Source organism: Phoxinus phoxinus (assembly GCF_949152265.1).
Source record: "Phoxinus phoxinus genome assembly, chromosome: 11".
NCBI lineage: Eukaryota > Metazoa > Chordata > Actinopteri > Cypriniformes > Leuciscidae > Phoxinus > Phoxinus phoxinus.
This window is the reverse complement of record NC_136886.1, coordinates 4714844-4740248: the sequence shown is the minus strand read 5'-3', so window position 1 is coordinate 4740248 and position 25405 is coordinate 4714844. Positions and strand designations below refer to the sequence as shown.

Below are 25405 nucleotides of genomic sequence, written 5' to 3'. Positions count from 1 at the left end.
ATAAGGCAAAAACAGGTTCCACCTTTCCACAGAGAGATTTTATGGATTATGATATATGATATACGAGCATTCATGGATTAACTGTTATTGAAATATGAAATATTCACATTGCTATGGCAAAGGCATTGCTATTTGACATATCTGTCCTGTGAACAAACAAGTATTGCTCCGGCTCTGGCAGACACACCAATAGAACAAGAATTACATTTTCTGCAGTTGATTAGTTGTGTCTGGAAGAATGTGAGTTCTCAGAACAGCCATAACCGATTCTTCAACATCTGTGTGAGTTGGTGGGGCTTTCCCAAGAAGCGATCGTCTCACAAGTGATGTTGTCTTCGCTTTTGCCAGTGAGAATTGAACACACCCGTTTAATCTAATTTAAACCCTCGACATAAACATTTTAACTCACCAAATGCTTGATAAATCAATTGCTTTCCTGTTCAGGAAATATGTGCAAGGATTTGCATTTCACTAATGTACAACACTCTTCCATCATGTTTATATATGACCATATGTGTATATGCAATCGTGTCTCACACTATCTACACCCATGCACATAGACGACAACTCCAAAAGTCAACTGGTGGTCTGCTTCAGATAGCACATGCCCAGGCACAAAAACACAAGTTACTATCTGTCTAAACCTTTATCATTGGCTCACCAGCTCAATCAGGAACTGGTGGAAAGGGTTAGTTCACCAAAATTAAATGTAATTTATGCAGCATACAATATATGAATTTCAGAGGCTATAGGGTGGACTGCATGATCCTATAGAAAATAAGTGCATATTTCAGTCTGTAAATTGCCACATTCATGCTATATGCCATCAGGGGGTGAGCCGTTTTAATATCAGTTACATACATTAATGCCAAGCAGGAGAGCTGGAAGCTATTTTTTCCCCTTTCGATCAGATATGAAATGCAATTTCCATGTATTTATATTACCTATAAAAGTACTGGAATGTGAGCAATTACATTGTTAAAAGGTGTGGCATGGGTACACACAGAAAGAGAAAGTGTATGTACCAGAGAAGCAAGACGAACAGTGTTTTCATAATATCCAGTCATTGACTTCAGTGGTGGTACACCCTGCTGAGATACCCACATATCCAATACGCTCTCATCCCCGATGAACTCAACCTTTTTTCACTCCATTTCTGTAATGCTTTATTCGTTTACACAAGAAAAACAAAAGGAGAGAAGTGCAGGAAGTGCAGAAAAAGGAGGGATTTGCACATCAAACATGCAGCCAGAAGTACAATCGCTCTGGTGGAAGAACTTAAAGTGAGGTGGACCCAGGTGGACCGAAGCCAGAGCGGAAAGCCCCACTTTGTAAAAACACACCGCCAAAAGTAGTTCCATCCGCAAGAACGAAGGGCTACTAATTGTGAGGACTGTCAGAAAGGGCATATCATAAAATCAAGGATTGAGGAGGTTCATAAGCTCTTTAAAATCTTAAACTGCACATTTTCACAAATCTAGGTTGGGTTTAGTCATGTCTACCTGACACCCATCAGACACGTTACTTAAGTACAACACTGGCAGATATATAACAAATAAGCAAGACAATGACACATTGCTCACATCAATCATTATGAATCCTGACATGTAAAAGTTCTTACAAACCAGTCTGGCCAAGCTGGTGTTTAGCCGGTCAGAAAGCTGGTCCTGAAAAGTACTCAAGCTGACAGCCTGGTTTAAACAGTTTTTCACCAGGGAAAAGTAGTGATTTGACAGATAGTGCTATCAATATGCTAAAACATTCATCAAAAAAAAAAAAAAAAAAAAACATTCACTAAAATATTAAGGCTAAAAATATATGGAGATAATCTAATTGCCACTAGCCTAATTGTTGACCGTCTTTATTGCAGTATAGAAACGGAAGTGTTCATCTTTTCTTCCCTACTGTGACGTATATCCAAGTGAAACGGCTTCTTGAATGATAAAAAAAATGAGGACTAAACTTTGTCACTGATGCCGAGTTCACACTGAACGATTTTAGGCCCGGTTTTCGCTCGCCGACATGTTTTGTGAGATCGCCGACAAATGCCCGAAATCATAGGCAAATCGGTGCTCGTTCATGTGAGTGACCATCCCGCAGTGTGAATTATCAAAGACGTGATCTGAGAGAATCGCAGACGCCCGTGAAATATTTGGCATGCTAAATATCTGGACCTGTTGGCGATTCACAATCGTGCTGTGTGAATGTGTTCTGACTGAAAACTACATCAGCCAATGAGAGAGCAAGAAACAGGACAGCGGGATGTTCGGGGAGGAGTTATAGACCACAATATCAGTATTTTAATAGATATATTTACAATTATATCAAACAGAAACAAAGCACAAACATTTGCTTGATCAGCAGCACATTGCAAAATTATTATTTACCCCCAACTCTCTTTGCAAAACACATAATCTTTGCTCCCCTCGTCTCCCCAACCATTTCCTCCTGCATAATGTTTTTCTCTCTCCTTTTTGCTGCAAATCAGCACACAGACAATTTGGATTGCAATCTTCTTGCAGGCTATAATTTTGAATAACAATTTTGGTCTCACACACGTGTGATCTTGCGTTATTTCCTTATCACTTTTCACGTGTGTTTGGTTGGGAAACGTAGTTTGCGGACCAGACAGAAGATGTCAGTGATTCTTTCTTTTGTAAAGTGTGAAACCTCCTGTCACTGATCCATCGTGGAGGGTGAACAACTGAATGTTACCACAGATAGTCGTGCAGTGTGAAAAGGACAGTGACCCGACTACTTTGAAAATAGTGCAGTGTGAACTCGGCATGAGGAATTGGCTGGATGGTTGTGGTTTGTAAGTGGTGGATCTCATGTGATTGACAGGTTGTCCAGCCCTCACAGCAGAAAACACGTCATCAGAGAAGAGATGTTGCAAGAGGAAGGGGAAGTTATTTTGATTAAAGATTCTGAGGGCATGTTTTAATAATAATAATAATAATAAATACTACAATATTTCACAAAAATGAATCGTTCATTTTTATTTCACTGTGACTTTAAAGTAATCTTCAGTGCATAACTTTCCAAGCAACTGCATAGCAATGCACTTTGAACACAATAGCATAGCAACACCCTGGCAACCAGCTTAGAATTTTACACTGACAAGCACCACACAATTACTTATGAAATTGCTTTTAATTCAATTACATATAAAATCAAATAATACAAATTTTTGAGGACTGTAAAATGTGACCTCAAAACTCAAGAACAAGTCTGACTTTTTGAAAAATGTCATGACTTGGAAGTGCACGAGGAACATCTCTGTAAACTATTACAGTGGAAAGAAAAAGAAGGATACTGAAAAGAGAGAGAAACAAGAAAAGACAGAGTGAAGAGTAATTACGCATACACTGTTCATGGCCTTCTTTACTGACTGCCCTCTCACACACTTAAACTCATATGGCACACACAAACAGGATGTACAGCCGCCTAAAGCTCTGGGATCTATTAAAACTCAAATGCAGCCAGAGCAAAAAGTAAATAAATAAAAAGAATCCTTAATTGAACCTTTAGCTGGCATTCTCACTGTCTGCTTTGAAGACTCTTGCACTTTCAAGTGGCCACTGGTTTGCCGCCGAGATGCAAGGTAGTCATTTGGATTTGTTTACACTCTAAGAGCAGAGCTGAAGACATTCAATGCTCTAACCGCGTAATGCATTTCCTCTGTTAATCATATAAATCATGAGATCTGAAGGCATTCATGCTGTTCTGAATTTGAGGACAGTCATTTTTGTCAGAGACTGTTTTAGTGGTGTTTGAGAAAGACAAAACAACGTTGAAGACTTATATTTTCTATTTAAAAAAAAAAGTGAATAGGCAAAACTCACTGTCATAATGTTGCCATGGCATTGCTATATGATTGCTAGGGTGATTAGGTGAGGTGGTTACGTATAGGCTTTACAAAATTGTCTCATTGCAATTGAATAGGGATGCACCTCAGGTAAACAAATACGGTTTTACTAACTTACTCAGCAAGATTCACTTCAAACCGTTGCTCTACAATGCCAGTAGTTGACCTGAAAGAGGAAACTAACCATAAAACAAGTCAACACATGTTAATAATTCTCTATAGCAACCCTTGTGGAAAATCTGAGAATGCAACTCACATTTGTGTAGCATAACTTGCATTATGAATTGTTTTCTGACAAAATGGCTTAGTGTTATGGAAAAATAAAGTGTGAAATGTAACTGCTAAAATTATAGAAAACAATAGCCTATATGCAACGAATATAGCATTTGATATAGCCTTTGATACAGAACGAAAATCCATTAACACTTTTAGGAAATTATTGGCAAAGGATGTGGCTAAGCAGCATTAAACCCTTTTTGACCTGGCGACAGTCTACAGAACAAACCATCTAGCCACAAACCCTTTCACCGAAATTCATCTTGTGTACATCTGCTGAATAATCTAAAAACCTCATAGATGGTTTGGATTGGAGAGCTGCTTCTCCAGTGTTTTGCCATCCATACTTCATACCATCCAAGAAAACGTTCAAGCCGATGTTCAATCTTCACCAGAAACCAGCCAAGGAGGTGAGGGAGTTCAAAGTGGTTTAGGTAAAATGGAGACAATGCCTCACTGAGAAATACTGGATGAAATGTTAGCCCACATCCTCTGGCAACAACCTACATTCTCATTGGCTCAAAACTTTTTTATTTCACAATTTTTTTCTCGTTACACAAAGCACTGTATTCACGTTACTGGACAAATTAATCCAGAGACTGGACCTAACCTCAATATAAAGATTTCACTTTCTAAGCTACTATTCAGAGGAGATTTAGACAGTGACCTTAAACTCTCGAGACACTAACCAATTTTGTGGCTGTCGCAACCTCCCAGACGGACTCAGAAACCAAATCCATGCTTTACTCCCGGTAGTTAACCAACTTCACAAAGCACATGGAAAAATGTCTGTCTAGTCTCAACTCATGCACAGCCTTTTCAAGAAACACTGAACGTCATACACTAAGTACACCCATAAGAAATCTATTAGACATACACTTATTGCCAATACATAAAAATCCCCTTGTGTGCATAAAAGCTAATCTTAAAATCTCGCTAACAAGCTGTCTAGAGAGATGTTTGCATGTAGCCAACCTTAGTAAACAAAAGTATTTCTATCACCAACTCTGGGCTTTTATATTCCTAGATTCACTTGGACGAGAAAAACAGCTCCATAAATAATGCTAATCATGAGATAGCCGATCATTCAGTATTACTATCATGAGAATACATAGGAACCTATTTTGGCACAGAAGAAATATGGGACAGAAATCAGGAACTGATTATTGAGGGACAAGGTCATGAATCATCATAGGACTGAGAGGAAGATGCAACATCTGGCAAAAACATTCCATTCAACCACCAAACATCAGGAGCTCTTATATAAAGACCATCTCCATTAGCCACAAACATGCTAAGCTTTGCCACATTTTGGGTTTAAGGAGGAATTACGAGCTAGTTTGTTGTAATAGTAAAACATGTGGTTTTAGGTTACCAAATTAAGACAGGTTTACAATCTACCCTTTCAACAACTGCCTTCATCAAATGACTGTTAACATTTATGCATGCACTTGTGCATGTTTGCGTGAAAAAAAGACAGGAAAACAGAGAAAGAGCTGGGAAAATTGTGCAACCTATTTATAATTATTCATTAGGCATTTGAACATAAAATATGTGTATGGTTGATTATCACAAATACATGTCTAGGGCACATATCACCCCAAAATCTAGTATTTACATTAATAAAATAATAACCAAAATATATAACAATATATATATATATATATATATATATTTATATAATACAATCAATTTAAAATGTTCAGACTATTTATTCTAAAAATCTAAACAGAGTTTGTAAACATTTCTAGGTCTAAGGTACAGGTTTAGAAGCTGCCCACATTGATAATTTACATATTAGTGTATATACGAACATATAACAAATGTATGAGTGCATTTTACATACAACTACCTATGAATACTAATGCGATCATCTTGAATTGTGAGTGAAAGCACATGAGTATGTGCAGAGGCCTCTGGGGTCCCAATGTGATGCAGTGGAAAAAAGGCATTCTTAACAATTACGTCTGACCTCCCTGTGATTTATGCAGCCTTTCTTAAGCATGCACACTCACTCACTCATATATCATACACAACACCGTATACATCACTGGGAAGCAGAGGGGCCAAACGTCCCTCAGAAAACATAAACAAAGCCATGTGAGCAGACAACCATTTCCTTCCATGTGTTTACTGTCTTTACCCACTTCACACTGATTTTACAGGTGCAGTTAGGCTAACTCATAAGTTTACCAAACTTTACAAAAAATTATAGATGGCACTAGAGAAACTTTTTATGACATAGCCTATTGTTTAAAGGCCATGTACAAATTCCATTCAATCATTTGCTATCTAAATTGAGAATGCCTCTCACTCTAGTTTCCACCTTCATGTTTTACGCAGAAATTATTAATTCTAGCTTTAGCGCATGTGCACTATATCTAATTAGTGATACTACACCAAACCAGCAGAGGATCGCATGAGTACAGAAAGAAGTACAGAAGAGAAGTTAAAATGCCTAGATGTGTATATTCTTGCAACCAAAGTTGAACAAACAAGATGCATATATCTTCTTACCTCTCCCCACGAGTGCACCTTAGTTGTTTCCACCTTTGACTTCTGTTGCTTTTTCTTGCCATGCATTTTCAATCTTCTTCTTTAACTAGTTCTTGAAAGAAACACAATTGTATGCAATGTTACAAATGAACAAAAAAGTTGCTTTGCATTTTTTTTTTCACTATCAGATCAACAAGCAGTACACGTTAAAATCATAGTTGAAAGTTGTCTCCCAAAAGACACACTATAAATTGTGCACTTATGGTTGCATCGAAAATCGCATACTTCCCTACTATATAGTAGGCGAGAAACAGTATGGGACAAAAAAAGTCCACATTCACAGAACTCATAAAAGAGTAGGCAAAAAGTACCAGGATGACCTACTACTTCCGGCGAGATTCTGAAGTGCCCGGATGATGGACACTTTCTTTTTTTTCTCATGAGGTCACGGGAGAGGATTTATGAATGGCAGTGAAGCGACTGACGCTGGTTGGTCACATGATAATGACAACATGGCGAATGTAGTATGTCCAGATTACATTCATACGACACGCACTTATAGGCCTGCTAGAACATATTTTTTAGCGGTGGCGAAGTAATTAATTATTCAAAATAAGTACCTACTCAAATATGAAAAAGAAATCATCTTGTATTGCCCCTTACTTGTGGTAAGTTCTCAGATGGCTGTAATCTTAACAAAAAATTAAAAGGTTTGTGATTTTCCCTTTGCTATTCTGTCAAATGCTTCTTTCTCCCGAGGAAATCCTTTCTCTGAACTCCTCGTTCTCCACTCACGTTTTTCATTACTGCACTAAAGACATGTTTCTGTCATCTAATATGGCCAAACTTGGACCACGTGTGATGTGTGTGTACTCATAATAACTTACAAGACTGATGTGCGTAACTCCCCTGTTAATCTCTTCACAAGAGCCCTTAAACACAAAGTTATTTAGCACCTTTACTAATTCATGAGCTCCACATAAGTCTTTTAGACTTATTTTTACAGGTAGATTTTTTACAATTTCAGTGACAGTGACATGACGTGAAGGTCATGGATGGTAATCCTTACTTGGAATTTGTCCTCTGCGTTCAACCCGTCCAAGTTTGTGCACACACATTATGAGCAGTGAGTAGTTAACACACACACAGCAATCTGTGGACACACACCCGGAGCAGTGGCCTACCAGTTTTGCTGCGGCGCCTGAGGAGAGATTGGGGGTTAGATGCCTTGCTCAAGGGCACCTCAGTCATTTCCAGCTGCATTGAGAATTGAACCGCGAGACCTTCGGGTCACCAGTCCCGATTTAAGTTGTGGTTTAGTCATATAGGCAGATCATTTAGAAAACAATTAGTATACCTCTTTTCAAAATTCAGGGCAATTTGAGGTCTCATTCATGATTGCAGCATAATCGTTATGCAAAGAGTTAAACCAAAGATTATTCATGTTTAGGACCCCGTTTTAATCCCCAACTCCAAATATGAACAATAGTTATAGTGATCTTTGCCTTAGTGAGCGCACATTAAACATTACACATCGGTCCTGCTCGTGGGTATTGGGTAATAATATCTTAAACAGCAGAATAAAGGTGGTGATTTTTCACAAAACTCAACATTATTCAATTAATGTTCTGTGTGCTGTCATCCATGGCTTTGTTCCAGTATGGATTGATAGGGGTGATGTGTTTGTGTGTGGGTGTGTATGAGCTCTATGGGGTTCGCTTTGAGGGGGGCAGAGTTCATTACAGCTAAGATCCCCTGAGATCTATTTCTTGAAAGTTATTTAAGAGTGAAATCTATGACTCAAGCGCTATTCAGCAGAGATTCAGTTCCAGATAACTGCAGAACCATAAACAATGCAAAACAAAAGGCAGAACGAAAAATTGTGCAATCAAGGAGCTCACAAATCACTCTTAATACACAACATACGGCATGGGTTCACAGAAATGCACATGGAAATGCTTTCGAATTTCTCACGTTAGAGATATTTTGTGGTCTTTAAAGTTTTGTCCGAGACCCTGTGAATGCAAGCGACGGCCTGACCCTGACTAAACTACATTCCAAGCGGGTTCTTGGCTGTAATGTATGGATATTTGGTTGATAGGTCTGTTTCTTGTTATGACTAAATTCTATGCAATGTCCAATTTGATAAAGCTTATTAAATTCTGTTAATACATATGATATTGATGGTTGTAGTCTACTTGTCCTTACAACTTCCATCTGGGTCATGAAAATAGGCAGGTTTCATATCAGCATGTTAATGAGTGTCATTAAAAACTCATTTCTATTTCAAACATTTATGAAAGAGGGACTTCAAAAGATGCTGAGGCTAGAGTTTCATCTCACATGAGGTGGTAGTTTCTTGGTTAATGATCAAGGCTAATAATTGTAGATTCAGACGGATAGGCTAGTTCCTGTAATACCTGCATGACTTTCTTTCTTCTGAACACAAAAAATAATTTGGAACAATGTCTGGTGGTTTTTTTTGTCCTTACAGTAAAAAGTCAATGGGTTCCAATGTTGTTTAGACCCCATCGTTCTTTAAAATACTTTTTTGTGATCTGCCGTTTTATAAAATAACAGGTAAAATACCTGTTTTTTACTGAATTACCTGTACAGAAGCTTTCATATCAATTTGTTATGTCCTGTTAAGTCCTAAAAAATCCATCCCACCCAACTGACCTAGATTGTGAACCCTCAACTCTTCAATGGCATCATTACCCTGTGCTTTTCTTGATCCACAGCTTTGTGTGCTCTGGACTATTATCTATTCCCTTTGGCGCAAAATCCCGTGAGTCCCCTGTGTAAATGATGGATGGCAATCTGGCCGTTTCCAGGAAGATTTACATACGTGATTGCTTAGCAATATTGTAAAGTGTTAATACATATGACATGTCAAACTATCCCATGGCTACAAATATACAAAATGCCAAAAAAATAATAATAATGTTTTGGAATGACAGCCATCATACTCTGAATCACAGTTCAAGCCAGTAAATCCACAATACCTCCCCTCTACACCCTTCTGTTTTTCTTCCTCCTGCCAAAAAACAAATGGAAAAAAGTCTTAGTATGGCAGTTTCTCATGCTAGACATGATCCTTGTGCTAATATTTTGATTGGCCAGCCCTCAGATATCTTACTGTGCATCCCACTGAGAATGATGTGTGTGTGTGTGACTGTGTGTATATAAATAAATAAATATAAATGCATATTCGCTATAGACACAGGACTAGATGTTATTTGCAAATAAGTATATTATTGTGCTTATCAAATGTTCAGTATGACTGAAGTTTCTTAAACAATCTGTCTTATAAGAATAGTATCATCATCAACATTGTCATTATTTACTCACCTGCATGTTGTTCCAAGCTTTTATGACCTATGCCATGCGTGTATGGTGACAGAATTTTCATTTTTGGGTGAACTATCCCTAACTGTTTGTGTAAATTTAATTAAAATGCTGATATAATTTATTGTAATGTCTCTCTGTGTTCTCTTGACATGTAAACCCCAAAATTTACAAGATTCTCTGTTCTAGTCTGGCCGCACGCTCTGATGTTTTTGTCCTCAAGGTCAAGGATATAATTAATCTTTTTATGCCCACCACTACTTTTGGAGAATGAAATTTGTTTTTTCGCTCGGTTTGGGGGAAAATAATCCAAAACACAGATGGATTGGGTTCATTACAATATTGGGCTGCTTTTTTGGTAAACTTACCTCAGAGCCATTTGTTAGGAGGAGGTTCAACATTTCAACACTTGTTTCAAGACACAAATTAACAACGCTTATTCTGATTTCAGACTACTTTTTGTGGTCAGATCATGGCACTATAATGTCCAAAAAAAAAAAAAAAAGAGTTTTACTATATGGTCAAAAATGCTACATTTGTTATAGATAGGTTAACTATTTATATAACTGGCAATATTCTGTCTGAATGAAACTATATTCAACCCTATTTTATCAACTGCCAGGCAAAATCGTAAGTGTGAATGCTTAGAAAAGTGATAGCTTGAGTTCTGTGATAAATTTTGCGATTTGGTTAACAGAACTCAAGCTATCACTTTTCTAAGCTTTCATACTTACGATTTTGCCTGGCAGTTGATAAAAAAATAGGGTTGAATATAGTTTCATTCAGACAGAATATTGCCAGTTACTTTTTCTTTTTTACTTACTATTTTGGTCCTCTCTAGCCTCTAACGAAAACAGGTTCACCGACCACATGAAGAGCAGACCCTATGAGGCGATTCGTTTCTGAATTAATCTGTGTTTTGAATGAATCGAACAAGTGAATGATTCAATGACTCAATTCAAAATGTTTTGTTTCTGAATGAATCTGTTCGACGAATTGAACGAACTCATATCTTTCGCGGAGATTAATTTATAAAATATTGCATCTATCTATCTTGCAAAATATTTAAATATCACTGCATGTAATTTATATAATAATAACCGCACCAACGGCTTCAGTGAGTCAGGCTGATTCAAACGAGAGTTCATGAGTCTTTTTGAAAGGATTCATCAGTTCGCGAATCAATCTGTGGTTAATGTTAGTTACGAAGGACAACTCGATGAGGCGGACAACTTTATGGAAATTTCGGGGTAAACGGACTTTTACTTTAATTCAGACAGCAAACTATTGTAAAATATGACTTACTTTGCAGGTGGCTGTAGATTTAACAGCGGCGGGGTTGTCCTCCTCTAAAAAGCGGTGTAGGAAAAACAACTGACAAAAAGCTTCTTTTTTTCCTTTTTTTTAGAGATAACGTTATCGAGATCGTTAAACTGGAAAATCAATATTTTTACCCAGCGCTAGAAAAAAAATTAACCTAACGTTTTAGACTAACAGTTAGGCTACAGTGAATTAACTTACGGACCCAAGTCAAGGTTTCTTTGAGGTAAGTTAACGTTAAACTAACGTTAACGTTAGGCTAACTAAACCCTGAACTCCTTAACAACGCCTTGCAACCTAACCGGATTTTTTTTTTTTTTTTTACAGGCAAGAAATTATAATTTTCTTTGGGGAAAAAGTACTTTAGTTATTTTAAATTCTCATGGGCTGCACTCACTCATGGTAGTTTAGTGCTGTTTTCATGGTTCTTACAAACATGGTTTTCTGAAACTCCCTGCTCATCTAACGTTAGCTAACTTACCCCCCACATGTCTTCATCTAACGTTAGCTCTCAGATCTCTCTCTTCCTCTTGTAGAAAAAGGAACATGAGTTACTGTCCTGTAGAGAATGATAACTGCCTCTGCGTTTGCAATCAAGACATCTCTCTCTGTCCCTTTCCTGTCTTCCATCTCTCTCTGTCCCTTTCCTGTCTTCCATCTCTCTTTCTTCATCCTTTCTTCCTCTCACTTCTCCACTCTGTCTCTCTCTCTCTCTCTCTTGTGTGCCACTGTCAACAAAAACGTTTCCTTGAGCCAAACAGGTGTAAAAGCCATAAGTGAACAGTGTTTGGACACTTAAATCACACGTATGCACATAAATGCAAAGTGTCAGCTGTGCTCAAATGCTGCAGGATCTTTTTGTATTTTTTTAATCTTTTACTTGAAACAAATGGCAGTTAGTTTGAATATTTTTTCTTATCTAATCTATAGACATTCAGACATTTTAAGTGAAACGGAAGTAGCGGCATATCTTTTCTTCTGTATTGTAATGTACATCCTGCATATAATCACCAGAGATCCAGCAATTTGATTAAACGTTTGATTAAAAAAGGTAAAAAAAAATGAAACCTGCACGGATGAATTGCCTACACAATAATAACATCCATTTAGAAAATAGATAGGAAGAATTTTCATTTCACAACCACTTTAAGTGTCTTTTTGGGGCCACTGTAGGTGTTTTGGGGCCTTAGTGTCTGAGGAATGTTCAAAAACTGTGTACAATAACAGAGGAGGGAAGAATTATGGGATGAGGAGAGACAGAACAGAGACATGGACATTTCTCATAGAAGGAGAATAGGGTGGCTGTCACTGAGTTTGAAGGATGAGGAGATCGTTATGAGTAGCTAGCTTTATGTTTAGCAGATACGTGTGTGCATGTGTGACAGTGACAATAATTTGTTCTCATCCTTTTCTAGTTTTCTTGATTTCTCTCTTTAGTTTTGCTTTTTTTTTTTGTGACGATATAGCCTAGGGTTGATATAAGAAAGTACATTCTTACGTTTTCTGTGAACAATGTGAGAGATGCTTGCTTGCCTGTGGAGAAATCCCTGCCACAACAAAGTGTTGTGAATGGTTGCAGGAATGCTAAGGTTTTCTGAGAAGTTGCCAGGGTGTTGCTAAGGTGTTTTAAGGGTTGTTTTTAGCGCTTAGATGTGTGATTTGCGTTGGCATGCGGATGATAATGTGTTCTATTTGTGAGTGCGTTGCTTTTTGGTTGCTGTGCTGTTGCGGGTGGTTGCCAAGGTGTTGCTATGCATGTTCTAGGCTAAGCTATGACTCTAACAAAAAGCAGATTTCTAACCGTTTTTCTTGTTTGTGTATGTTGTAGACGGGGGCGAGATGTCAGTAAAGCTGAAGTTTGATTGTCCGGCTGATGGCGGCATGGTGCAGCGGAGCCGCTCCTTCACTGGAGTAAACGCACTCGGTGGCCGGAGAAGGTAAGCGAGGATTGTTTGTGTTTGAGACTAGATGATGTGTTGTTTCCATCTGCGTCAGATTGTGTTACTTGACTTTTCTTAAGATAAATGTTCTCAAAGCAGGGGCCATGGAAGCTCACGAAAAGCATGACTCTTGTTCACTGGAATTTATGAAATGAGGACATCTTGGGGAGGTTTCAAAATGTTGCACAAAACATTTGTGAGGAGTCTGAATCTTTTCTGCTATAAGGCCAAGCGTGTTGTTGTTGTAGTTAATAAACTAAAACTTAAAAATCTGCAATTTACAGTAGGCCTAATAAAAATGAAGCTGAAATAAATTATAAATATTAGATGAAAAATGACTTTTTTCTGAGGAAAAACTAACTTAAATAAAAAAATGTAAGTTAGGATGCTTTGTAGGGCAGCTCACTAGGTTTTGGAGCTTAGTTTATATCGAATGTGGCTTACAGTTTTTCTTTGATTGCTTATAGTTCTAATTCGCCATTCCACACAATCCGAAACATAAACAAGCTTGAGTTATTATGTAACAGCAGTAGTTATTTCAAGAACCAAAGGTCCTGAGAGGATGCACGGTTCGGATTCAAGCACTAGCATCCTCTGTGAGCATTGTGACAGCTTACATAAGTAAACACAGCTGTGTGTATGTGTGTGCATTTGTTCAAGTTTTTTATTTTGTCACAATAGCATTACATTCCTGCATTCCCCCATCCAAGTAAAAGACTGAAAATAAATGATTGCAGACAAAGGCCAAAACAACTTCAGAGGCGTATCCGCCTGCTTCCAATTTGTAAACTCTTTATTATATGGCAGAAGCTTCACAAAACTGCATTGTGAGAAAATGCTTTTTAAGCATATTAAAAATATTAATCAATGCTGTCAGCTACAATCCTGTTAAGATCATGGATTTACAGTTATAAAAAAACAAAACAGATTTCAACCAATCTTTTGACTTTTGTACAGTGAGTAAATTGGATACGGTTAATTTATCCCTTCTTTTGTCAACATATTTTTGAAAACATTTTAAAAAAATCAGGCAATATCATCTTCAGAATGATGGGTGACTGACGTATGACTGATAATTTTTTTTTTTTTGTGTGTTAAAACCATAACTCAGATTTCTGTAACCTAAATTATAAAGAAATTGTTTGGCTAATTTTAGATTTTTTTAGATGATCATTTTCATTGTTTTAAGTAGGTCCTATTAGTATCTAACACAATTATTATTATTATTGGAAGAAGCAGGGGGTTGCATCAAAACAAATACCTTTGAGATTAATGAATACCCCAGAACATGTTTAATAGATTAACTTTAATAAACGTGCTCTATTTTTCCAATTCTGTTACCAGTTTTGTTTAACCTTCATTGGTAGTTGGGCGATCAGTGATGACGAGCACTGCATATCAACAATTTTATGTCGATTTTCGGCAAAAATGACCAGATTACTTTTCTTGAGACTGTGTACAACCTCTTTGGGTAGTGACTAATTTATGTAAGCAAAACTTGTATTAATTAAGCTACATTACAGTGGCTGTATTACACCAGTCCTAACCAGATGCAATTACATTCCAGAAACAAGCCATTTGTTTGTCCACAGCAGACGCAACGTGACTACGAGATGCGACAAAATCAATCAAAAATCACAACCAATCAGAAGAGCGTGTGTGGCAGGCTTTCTTGGCAAGCGGAATATAAGGATATAACCAAATTCATAAATATTACACAATTTTAACAACATTAAAAATAAAAAAGTTTTTGTAATATAGCCCCATTAAGTAAGTTGTTTTTCACTAAAAGTCTGTTGTAACACTCACATAAATAGTTTTAAAAATACACTAAAAGAGAAAGTATAGAGAATCAAGCTCTTTATTGAGAAAAAGGGCGTTACTTGTGTCATTGTCCACTGAGGGACCTCGAGTTACAGATGTCAGTGATGGAGCCAGGAAGGAATATACTGATGTGAGAGAGCCAAATCTTGTGTTATTGGTGACCCCCAGAGCAGCGCAGAGGAATGCCTTCCCTAAGAGAGTTTATTGACATTGCAGAGTCATTGAGTTTGTATGCTGTGTAAGCATACACTGTCAGAACATCGCTGAAATATGTAGATTATATTGTGGGTGTAACTAAAATGGGATGTGAGGATTAAATTCAGAATATAAAAACATATACTACTGTTCAAAAGTTTGGAATTGCTAAAACAAATGTTGTTTTTGGAAAGAAATCGATACTTCTGTTGACCAAAGTAGTGTTTAATTGACCAAAAATACATTCAAAAACATTATTAATGTTCAAAGTTATCATAGTTTGAAATAACCACAATGTGATCATGAAAACCATCATTTTCAGTGGCCAACACTGTTTTAGGAAAGCATTCTAATGTGAGAATCTGTTGTTATTCTGGCCAACTGAAACCATTGTGCTACTTAATGAAGTGTGGAAATGGCAATGCAGTCTTTTTTCTGTTTCAGATTTGATAAATAGCGTCTGAAGAACACAGTATTTATTTGGAACAAAAAGGCATTTGTAACATTATCTTTATTGTGATTTTTATTAATTATTGAATTTCACATTGATTTAATAATGATTTCAAATGTTGAACTGTCGGTCTCCATCATTCAAAAGTTTGGAGTCTGTAATATTTTTTAAAAATGTTTGTGAAAGAAGTCTCTTATGCTCACCACTGTATTTAATTGACCAAAAATACAGTAAAAACATTAATATTGTGAAATTATTATTATTTATAGGTATCTTAAAATGTAATTTATTCAGCATCATTACTCCAGTCTTCAGTGTCACATGACCCTTCAGAAATCATTCTAATGTGCTAATCTGATTAATAGAAAGAGCAGCATTTATTTGAAATAGAAATGTTTTATAGCAATATAAATGTCTTTACTATCTCTTTTAATCAATTTAATGTGTTCCTTGTTCTATAAAAGTATTAATATCTTTTTAAAAACCTTTTGGACAATAGTGTATATAACAATAGTGTATATCTTTTTTCGCCATCTTGACTATTCCATCTGACCCTGCAGATTTTCCTCGGCTCGTAGCTCTCTCCGCACAAAAGTCATAGCAGGGAAATCTCCCAGAATTCCCTCTTCGGGTCGGGTGGGCAGCAGCGTCTGGGGGCAACAGCCTGAGCAGGTGGACAGAATCTTCCAGGCTTTGAGGAAAGGGCTCAAGTATGTGCAGTCCTCGTAGTAGAGTAATGAAGCCATTTGTGGACTGCACACATAGTCTTGTGAATGTTAATGACATCTCATCCCGTATAGGGACTACTTGGAAAACCATCAAACGGAGCTGGACTTCCTGTCATCCCAGCAGAGAGACACAAAGAGGAACTCCAGACTGGTGAGACTTTGTACTGAGAATTACTAGTCCTTTTTCATGTATTTTATTATTATTATCATTATTTATTTTTACACAGTTTTAAAGTAAATATAAAATAATACATTATAACTATTCTTCATTCCTCAGGGTTTTTTCTATGACCTGGAAAAGGTACGTTGTCATTAATGCTAATACTCAATCAATTGAGTTTTGTGTCAAAAATGGTTACAAAATGTAATCTTTTTATGCCCTGCTTGCTAACAACAGGAGATACGAGCCTTAGAGAGGTACATACGACGCTTAGAGTTTCAGATTAGTAAGGTAACACAACCTAAAAATACTAATTGTATATGAACACTGGTCTGATTTGTTAAGAATAAACCTATATGGTGTAAATGTGGTCAACAGGTTGAAGAGCTGTACGAGTCGTACTGTATCCAGTGGCGGCTGTGCCAAGGTGCTTTGAACATGAAGAGAGCGTTCTCTCTGTCCCCGTCTTCACGACAGTCTCGAGAGAGTTTACTGGAGCTGAACCGTAACCACAGACACAGCCTGGAGGTAAAGTCTGTCTTGGACACCATACACACACAACAAACTATTTGTGTGGTCATTTTCCCAACCAGCGTAAACACTGTGGCTCCGTGACTCTTTCAAAACATCCCGGCCAGCCCAACATAACAAGATTGGCTTAACCACACTTTGCTTTTCCTCTGTTAGCGAATGATATCTAACCAGTGCATTGATGAAAAAGAACCTGTAATGTAAATTCAAACTTTTTTACACTCATCTCTTCCTGCAGGACATGTGTGCAATGGAAGGAGAACTGGAAATCTTGCTGGGAGAGCTACAAATCAAAATGAAAGGTACATACACAGCACCTCACATACGCAAGAATTTGAGTTTCAGATGAACGTTAGTCTCCTACATCTAATGCTTTCTCTCTTTTGCTGAGGCAGGGTTGATAGGCTTTGCCCGGCTTTGTCCTGGAGATCAGTATGAGGTGAGGAGGTTTAACCCAGCATCCTGTTGCTGGACCAGTTACTGTTGTTATACACTTAAAGGGATAGTTCACACAAAAATTATAGTTCCATCATCATTTACGCACCCTCATATGTCAGCACACTGCTATTTTCCAGTGAAAATGAATGTGGATGGTTTGATGGGGCATTGGTGGTCTCCCAGACTGACAAAAAAGCACCATAAAAATATATGACTGAAAGAAAGTAAGTCATACGGGTTTTGAAGTAAATAATTGAGTAAATAATCACAGAACTATCACTTTAATACATAAAAGAAAAAAAGACGTGGAGGCATTTGACCCCAAAACATCACTCTTAATCCATAATAATCCACAATAGTCTTATCAGCCTATGAAAGACACAAATGAGTTATGGTGCTTTTATGTTAAAATATTAGGCAGAAATGACATATTTCACCAGCTATTCGATTACATTTTTAAGGCCAGGTTTCCAGTGACTTCATGCACAATGGAATGTGGTCACAGGAGCCATCGACTGGCTGATGCACAAGACCACACATTCACACGCAGTCGCCCCAAAAATTATTCGGAAAATTTAGATGGTGTATGAATTTCATTGTGTTGGATATCAAAAATGTATGCAAATATAATGCCAGACATAAGAGAAAGTCATTCTTAATGGTTGTATGAAGTTTGTCACATTAACTATGGACATGTTCATGTAACTATAAATTACTTACAACAATTTTCAACATTCTTTCTTGATTTTGAACAGACATTTTTTCAGTTAAAACCTATTTATTTTGCTAAATGGTTTGCTCGTTCTATTTTTTTATTTTTATATTAATGCACACTTGGTTTGATATTTTGTTATATAGGTGTTGATCCGGCTGGGCCGTCAGAGATGGAGGATCAGAGGGCGAATCCAGGCGGATGACCGACAGCTGTGGGACGAAGAAGAGATGGTCTTCCTCCCTCACATCCATGGGAACTTTGAGATCAAGGTGAGCTCGTCCACGTATACTCACGCACACACCTGCGCAAATACCACTTCCTGTCAGGGTCGTCTGTGGGGGTTGTGATGACAGAAGGTTTCAGGCCTTTTGTCCATATACTGTTTGTTAGATCTAAATAGAAGAAACCGCCCACAGACCCCCTGAGAGAGAATGATAGAGATGTTTAACAGATTGTCTGAAGCTTTTTGGACCAGTGTAACAAAGCTAATGAAAGGTTTGGTTGTCTGAAATGAATTCCATCCCTGAAAATACAGACATGGAGCCAAACTAATTCAGATGAAAATTATGATTTCCTCTTTCTACTCTCTTAAACCCTTGTTACTCAAAATCAGATCTCAAATATAACATTTCAAATTAATGGCATGTGGCTTTTTTGAGGAGAGGTGTGCTGTTACTTTTCTAAGTGATTTGACTTACTATTTTGGTCTGATCTATGATGAAATGGGCAAAAAATCCCTTAAACTAGTAAGCAACCACACAGCAACACACATAGAAACTCGCTGATATGCATTAAGCTGATTATGAAGATGCTTCAAATTATATGGTTTTATCATGGTGCTTTTTGACACTGTTAATGCATGTTACACCGTGCGGTCTCTTGTCCTGTAGGTAACAGAGGTCAAGGGGTTGAGCTCTATCCTGGTCGGTATGGTAACGTGCAGGAGTGCAGATTTTTTCACAGCACGGCCACAGATGATGGTTGTGGACATAACAGAACTGGGAACCATCAAGCTACAGCTAGAGGTTGTTTGGAAGTAAGTGCATGCGTGGAGTTGCGTGGAGACAGACAAACTTTTATAAAGTGCTAAAAATGCAACTATATACTTAAAAAGTGAATGACAATGGGCACTTTAAGACATTAATGACCAGGTTTAATATCAGTGAGACCAAACTATTGACTTTTACACACCTCTTGTGAAAGTTTGGTTCAAGTACTATCAGGGTTTCCACAAAAAAATAAGAAATGTTTCTTGAGCAGCAAATCAGCATATTAGAATGATTACTGAAGGATCATGTGACACTGAAGACTGGAGTAAGGATGCTGAAAATTCAGCTCTGCAACTAAATATATCAACCAGCCACTGTTACAGAGAGGTTACCATTCGTAGGGATAGCTTAGATGCCTTGACCGCACACTTGATGGATAATTTACAGTAAGAGTGCTATTCACAGAATATTTTAGGCCACTTTTTCATGTAATTGAGTCGACAAGACACTGATCTCGCACACCCCCTGTAAAGTATGGCTTTGCTATCAGCTAACACACACCAGCTGTGGAAGAACAGCTGACTGCAGAGAGATGGATAAATAGTCCATCACTACCCCATCCCTCTCACACACACACCGCTCGAATTACATTGGTTTTTACACAGTCCAGGTGGAAACGATTTTTCATAGCCTCTTTTTACAGCGTCACTAAATTAAACACATCTCACAGCCTGTTCAGCATCTCCATGCTTGTGTGTGTGTGTGTGTGTGTGTGTGTGTGTGTGTGTGTGTTCACTGCTGTCAGCTCATTTCCTCTGGTTCTGCTTAGTCTCTGTTCACAGTGTCACTCTTCATCAACCAGTGATGACAAACACACACTGCCACTCCACACATCATGTGTAATCAGAACCTGAGCGAGTTTTATTCACGCCATTTTTGAAGTCTTTCTTCTTTATTGAGTAAAACAGTGAAAACATTGTTTAGAACAAAAGAAAACTGTTTAGACATATAACATCAGTCTAAGTTTAGTATCAAAATTCAGTTAGATTTTGAGTGTCATTTAATGGGAAATTATTTAGATATTAAAAAGTAAAGATAAATAACACACCTAGAGATAATATTTAAAAATATATAACTAACTAAAGAACTAATTATATACACTACCATCAGAAGTTTGGGGTCAGTAAGATTTGTTATTGTTTTTGAAAGAAGTCTCTTCTGCTCAGTGCTCACCAAGGCTATGTTTATTTGTAAAATACAATTAAAATTTAAAAGAACTATGTAACTATAAATAATATAATTTATTCCAATAATGGCAAAGCATCATCTTCAGCATCATATTCAGTGTCACATGATCCTTCCGAAATTATTTTTACATTTCTTATTCTTATCAGTGTTGAAAACAGTTGTACTGCTTCATATTTCTATAGAAACCATGATGCAGTTTTTCAGGATACTTTGATGAATGGAAAGTAAAAAAAAAAACAGCATTTAATTGAAATCTTTTGTAACATTATAAATGTCTTTACTTACACTTTTGAACAATTTAATGCATCCTTGCTGAATAAAAGTATCGTATAAATAGTTTGTATATTTTTAAATACAGATATAAAAGTGTAACTTAGCATTTTTAACATCAGTTGGTAGTTTATTGTTGAGTGCGAGTAAGTATAGGAGTTTCAGGGAGACTGAATTATGCTTAAGGATAGGAATGGGATTATGGGGAAGGTTATGTTTAAGGTTTGAGGGTGGGGTTTTGTGTGTAAGGCTATGGTTAAGGTGGGAGGTTGAGGTCTCACCTACAATTGTGACTATACGGGTAACAACTAGCTAGATCTGTAGTTAGCTCTAAACACAATGGGGGATGTCCATTGTGTTTAGAGCTAACTAGAGATCTAAATCTTTAAATCCAAACACCCAATATTTAATCCTTAGGCATTACTCATCTGCATTCTGTGTGTGGTGCCTAGAGTACCAGAGTCAATTTTTCTTGACAGTCTCTTGTTCCCTCACTTTTTCTTTCCTTTAGTCCATTTGATAGCTCTGAGGTGAGGCCTCTCACAGCGTCCGCCAGCCGCCAGTCCATCCACAGCAGAAAGGGATCCGTATATAGCTGGACACCTCCCAACACACCCAGTTTCACTGAGAAATACTTTCTAGTGAGTTTGTGACCTACAACCACACATGCACACACTCCCAGCATGACCGCTCACAAAGACTTAAAGGTGAAGTGTGTAATTTCCGATCCTATCTCGGTTTAATATGCAGACAACAATAACCGAAGCCAGGTGTGCACTGAGATTTTATCTGTGCTTTTTGATTGTTACGTGACAGATTGAACAATGTGACCCAAGTGAGATCTTGGGTGAAAGCCAATGCAGACTGTGCAACAACAAAAAATCCTCATTTTGACATCCTCAAGTTGAAATGGTGCAACACAAACCCAAACAAGATTTTTGCTGATGTTGGAAAGGTTTAGTCTGGAGTTTGTCGTCATTGGACAAAAAGGACGCTTATGATGCAGAAATTACCCACTTCACCCTCACTAAACTCTTGTCTTTGCCCTGAAGAGCTTAAATGTTATCACATGATTTGATCTGTCTTTTTATGCTGTAGTCTATGATGCGTCAGATACAGGATGCAGATGGCTCTTTTTCCATTGGCTCACGTGAATCTAGGGGTGTGTCTCTACTCAGCTACCTTGCTGACTCCACCCAGGCACTTAGTCCTCCAGCCTATGAGAAGACAAGCAACCCGGCACTTACACACCTCCCTGTTCTTGACACTAAGTTACAGGATGATGATCTATCAAAGACGCCCACAGAAGATGTATGAATTGATAGTTGTTTTTGTTTTTGTTTATATATATACACACAAGTGCTGTCAAAAAGATTAATCGCATCTAACATACATTTTTGTTTACATACTCTATGTGTGTGTATATATTATATTTAGTGTGTGTGTGTGTGTGTGTGTGTGTGTGTGTGTGTGTGTGTGTGTGTGTGTGTGTGTGTGTGTGTGTGTGTGTGTGTGTGTGTGTGTGTGTGTGTGTGTGTGTGTGTGTGTGTGTGTGTGTGTGTGTGTGTGTGTGTGTGTGTGTGTGTGTGTGTGTGTGTGTGTGTGTGTATATATATATGGATAAGGTATATACACACAGACATATATAATATATATAAAAATAATATATATACACACATGTATTATGTAAACAAATCTTTTAATGTTAGATGCGATTAATTTATTTGACAACACTAATATATGTGAGTGTGTGTATATATATATATATATATATATATATATATATTATACGTATATCATTGTATATAAATCACTTTTTGCTTTTGGTATTTAAAATATTGTAATTAAAATATTTTAGATATTAAATATTAAAAAAATATGTCATTAGCAATAACCACTTTTATAATAAAAAATAAAATCATTATTGTACTTTTTGTATTATATATATTTGTTTTAAAATGACATTAAAATGGTTTAATGTTTTATATATTAAGAAAACATCTGTTTAGATATTAAACAATAAAAAATAAAATAAAAAGCTAATCAGTTATGAAAAAATATTCAGAAATGACTTCTTTCCATTGCTAACCCTAGGCAGAGGAGAGTGTGGAATGGCCCTCGGAGACTGACACGGCTTCCCCCAGTCCTGCGGGCAGTAAGCGAGACTCCATATTCCTCTTCCACCGCTACAGCACGCCTGACATCCTCAAGCAAAATGGAGAGGTGAGCCCTAGCACAGGTGAAGGAGACGCTCAAGAGACGACGGCCGATGAAGAGGAGGCCACGTTCAAGCAGGGACTTGACAGACTCGCACTGAAGGACAGAAAAGCAGGCAAAGCACAGAAGAGAGCCGTGGCTAGGAGAGTTGGTTCACTGCTCGAGGAACTGAATAAAGAGCTGGAGGAAACGAGCAATGTAGAGGCGTTAAAGAAACTTGATCTGCAGATACGCCAACTCAAGGAGGTCTTGAAGGTGAGATCGGTGGACTAGTGTAAATGTATGGATGTGTAAATGTGTAAAACATATATCTGGGACATATTTCCCCCCAAAATCAAAAGAAGGATTTTTTATTATTATTATGCCTTTTTTTTTTTTTTACAAAGTGTAATGCAAATAGGCATGTTTTAGGACCATTATTTTTTTTTTTGTTAAATATAAATATATATTTTAAATAATTTTTATGACAATTTTATATATCTAAAAATCTTAATGTAAATTACTTTTTTTTTTTTCATTTAATTTGTGGGGTGAAATTGAGCTGAACATGTTTTCATGAGATTGAACATGCATTGTGATGGAGTTGGACTGTTTTTCTCTATGCATTGTGGATAAATGTCTGTTTGCTGCTGTCTCATTGACTTGTTTTTCATCTTTCCTGATGTTAGAAGGACCTCGACCCTCCACAGATGCCCTCATCTCAGACACTAGCAGTAGAGGAAGAGGAAGTGCTGGGCAGTTTCGACTTCCTCTCTGCAGATTGTAATGAAGATGAAACCTCATGTATGGGCAGCATCAGACTCAGGTACACTGGGTAAGTCCACACATATTTAGCTGGGCTGTACAAGTAAATCCCATAAAGAAATGGCAAAACAATTGCCACAAATTCAAGAGACAAAAAAAATTATGATCATTTGAAGGGCTAAAATGTAAAATTAAAACTAAATGTTGTACAACAATTACTAACATGATCTATAAATACTTTAGAATCAAGTAGCTTTTTTTCTCATTACATAGGTGGTAATGGTACTAAAAAATAGTTTACATTTTTTTAATTGGGGGGGAGGGGTAATTTGGACATGTTTTTGAGTTTAAATGGCAAATCTATTGGTACAAAAGAAAGATTTTGATCTTCAGCATTGATCCGACCATATGGGCCACTGAATAATACAAGTCTATAAATGCATGCAAAAAAGGAAAGTTGCTGTGCTAACATGGTAAACTAAGATTTAAAGTGCCATCTTGTGGATGAAGTGGAGTAATGCATGAAATGTACATTCTCAAATGTATTTCTCAGGCAAAGGTCAGATGCCTATGCATATTATTTTATGTAATTAACAATCACATAATAAATAAGATATGTTTAATTTACCTTTGCATGAATATCATGATATTCCACAATTTTTTTTTTTTTTTGCATATAAAATAGCAAATGTATTAGTTTATAGCAAATATTAATTCAGGTTTAAGGTTTCAGAAAAAAAATAATACCGGTACTAAATATTTATCTTTAGGGTTTATTTATATTGCACATTTTATACACAATGGTAATCCAAAGTGCTTTAAAATTGCTTAAATATTAAAAATGCTTATATATTAAAATTGCTCTGTCTCTGTGTGTGTGTGTATGTGTATATATATATATATACATACACACACACACACACACACACACAGTATATATATGTACATATTTGTATATTTAAGGCCAAACTTGATTTGATTTGATTTCAGGATTGGTTCGTTTAATGAGAACAGCCTGAAAAGCATGGGTCTGTTATCTCAGGATAAGAACTCTCCATCCTCTGAGGACAGGGGTGAAGTGCAGGTCAGACAGCGAGGAGACGGTGCAGTAAAGTCACTCAGTACAGGAGTCTACAGTCTGGATCAAGCTCTTGAAAGCCACCTCAGTGTGTGTGTAGTGCTGCTGAGGGTGAGGAGTCAGTCTCATTAAACCAGTGTTGATTAATCACACACTAATCAATATATAGCCTTTTGTTACTTTGTGTAAGTGTGTGCGTAAGCTCAAGTTCTGTCTTCTCCCAGGCATTGAAGCATTCTGACTCCGATCTTGTGCATGAAGACATCATGGAGGAACTGTCACGGCAAGTTGACGTGCTGGAAAAAATGGGTGCTCTGGCGCAGAGGATGATAGATGAAATCTCAGTGACAGAGCGTAAGTCTTGCAAAATACAAGGCCTTGAATGAGTAGCTATACCACAATCTGTCCTTAGATCCTAATAATTGAGATTTATAGATTTCCCACTAATTCTAACCCTTAGTTTATGATTGATTACGGCACATTTCCGTTCCCATACCATCTAAGAGTAACACTAGAATATGTCATATGAGCTATGACTGTTACTTTATACTGTTCGCGGTCACAGGCTC

At 37.1% G+C, this 25405-nt stretch overlaps 1 protein-coding gene across 11 annotated transcripts in view; it reads left to right on the top strand.

Moving 5' to 3' along the window:
* Positions 1–25405, top strand: part of ripor3 (RIPOR family member 3) — a 35333-nt gene that overhangs the window by 3477 nt on the left and 6451 nt on the right. For 2 of the 11 annotated variants that reach the window (XR_013799512.1, XR_013799513.1), the window contains exons 1-17: positions 11152–11238; positions 13137–13245; positions 16279–16428; positions 16519–16597; positions 16724–16747; positions 16844–16897; positions 16985–17134; positions 17376–17439; positions 17533–17576; positions 18434–18559; positions 19181–19326; positions 21309–21438; positions 21896–22108; positions 22892–23269; positions 23683–23828; positions 24749–24947; positions 25061–25190. Coding sequence is in view for 9 of the 11 variants with exons in the window: in XM_079628099.1 (XP_079484225.1) it covers positions 11184–11238; positions 13137–13245; positions 16279–16428; positions 16519–16597; positions 16724–16747; positions 16844–16897; positions 16985–17134; positions 17376–17439; positions 17533–17576; positions 18434–18559; positions 19181–19326; positions 21309–21438; positions 21896–22108; positions 22892–23269; positions 23683–23828; positions 24749–24947; positions 25061–25190 (2197 nt within the window). In the remaining 2 variants the exon portion in view is untranslated. Of the gene's footprint in view, positions 1–11151; positions 11239–13136; positions 13246–16278; positions 16429–16518; positions 16598–16723; positions 16748–16843; positions 16898–16984; positions 17135–17375; positions 17440–17532; positions 17577–18433; positions 18560–19180; positions 19327–21308; positions 21439–21895; positions 22109–22891; positions 23270–23682; positions 23829–24748; positions 24948–25060; positions 25191–25405 lie in introns of those variants that run through there. The other 9 variants (XM_079628096.1, XM_079628098.1, XM_079628099.1 and 6 more) reach the window with 9 other exon arrangements.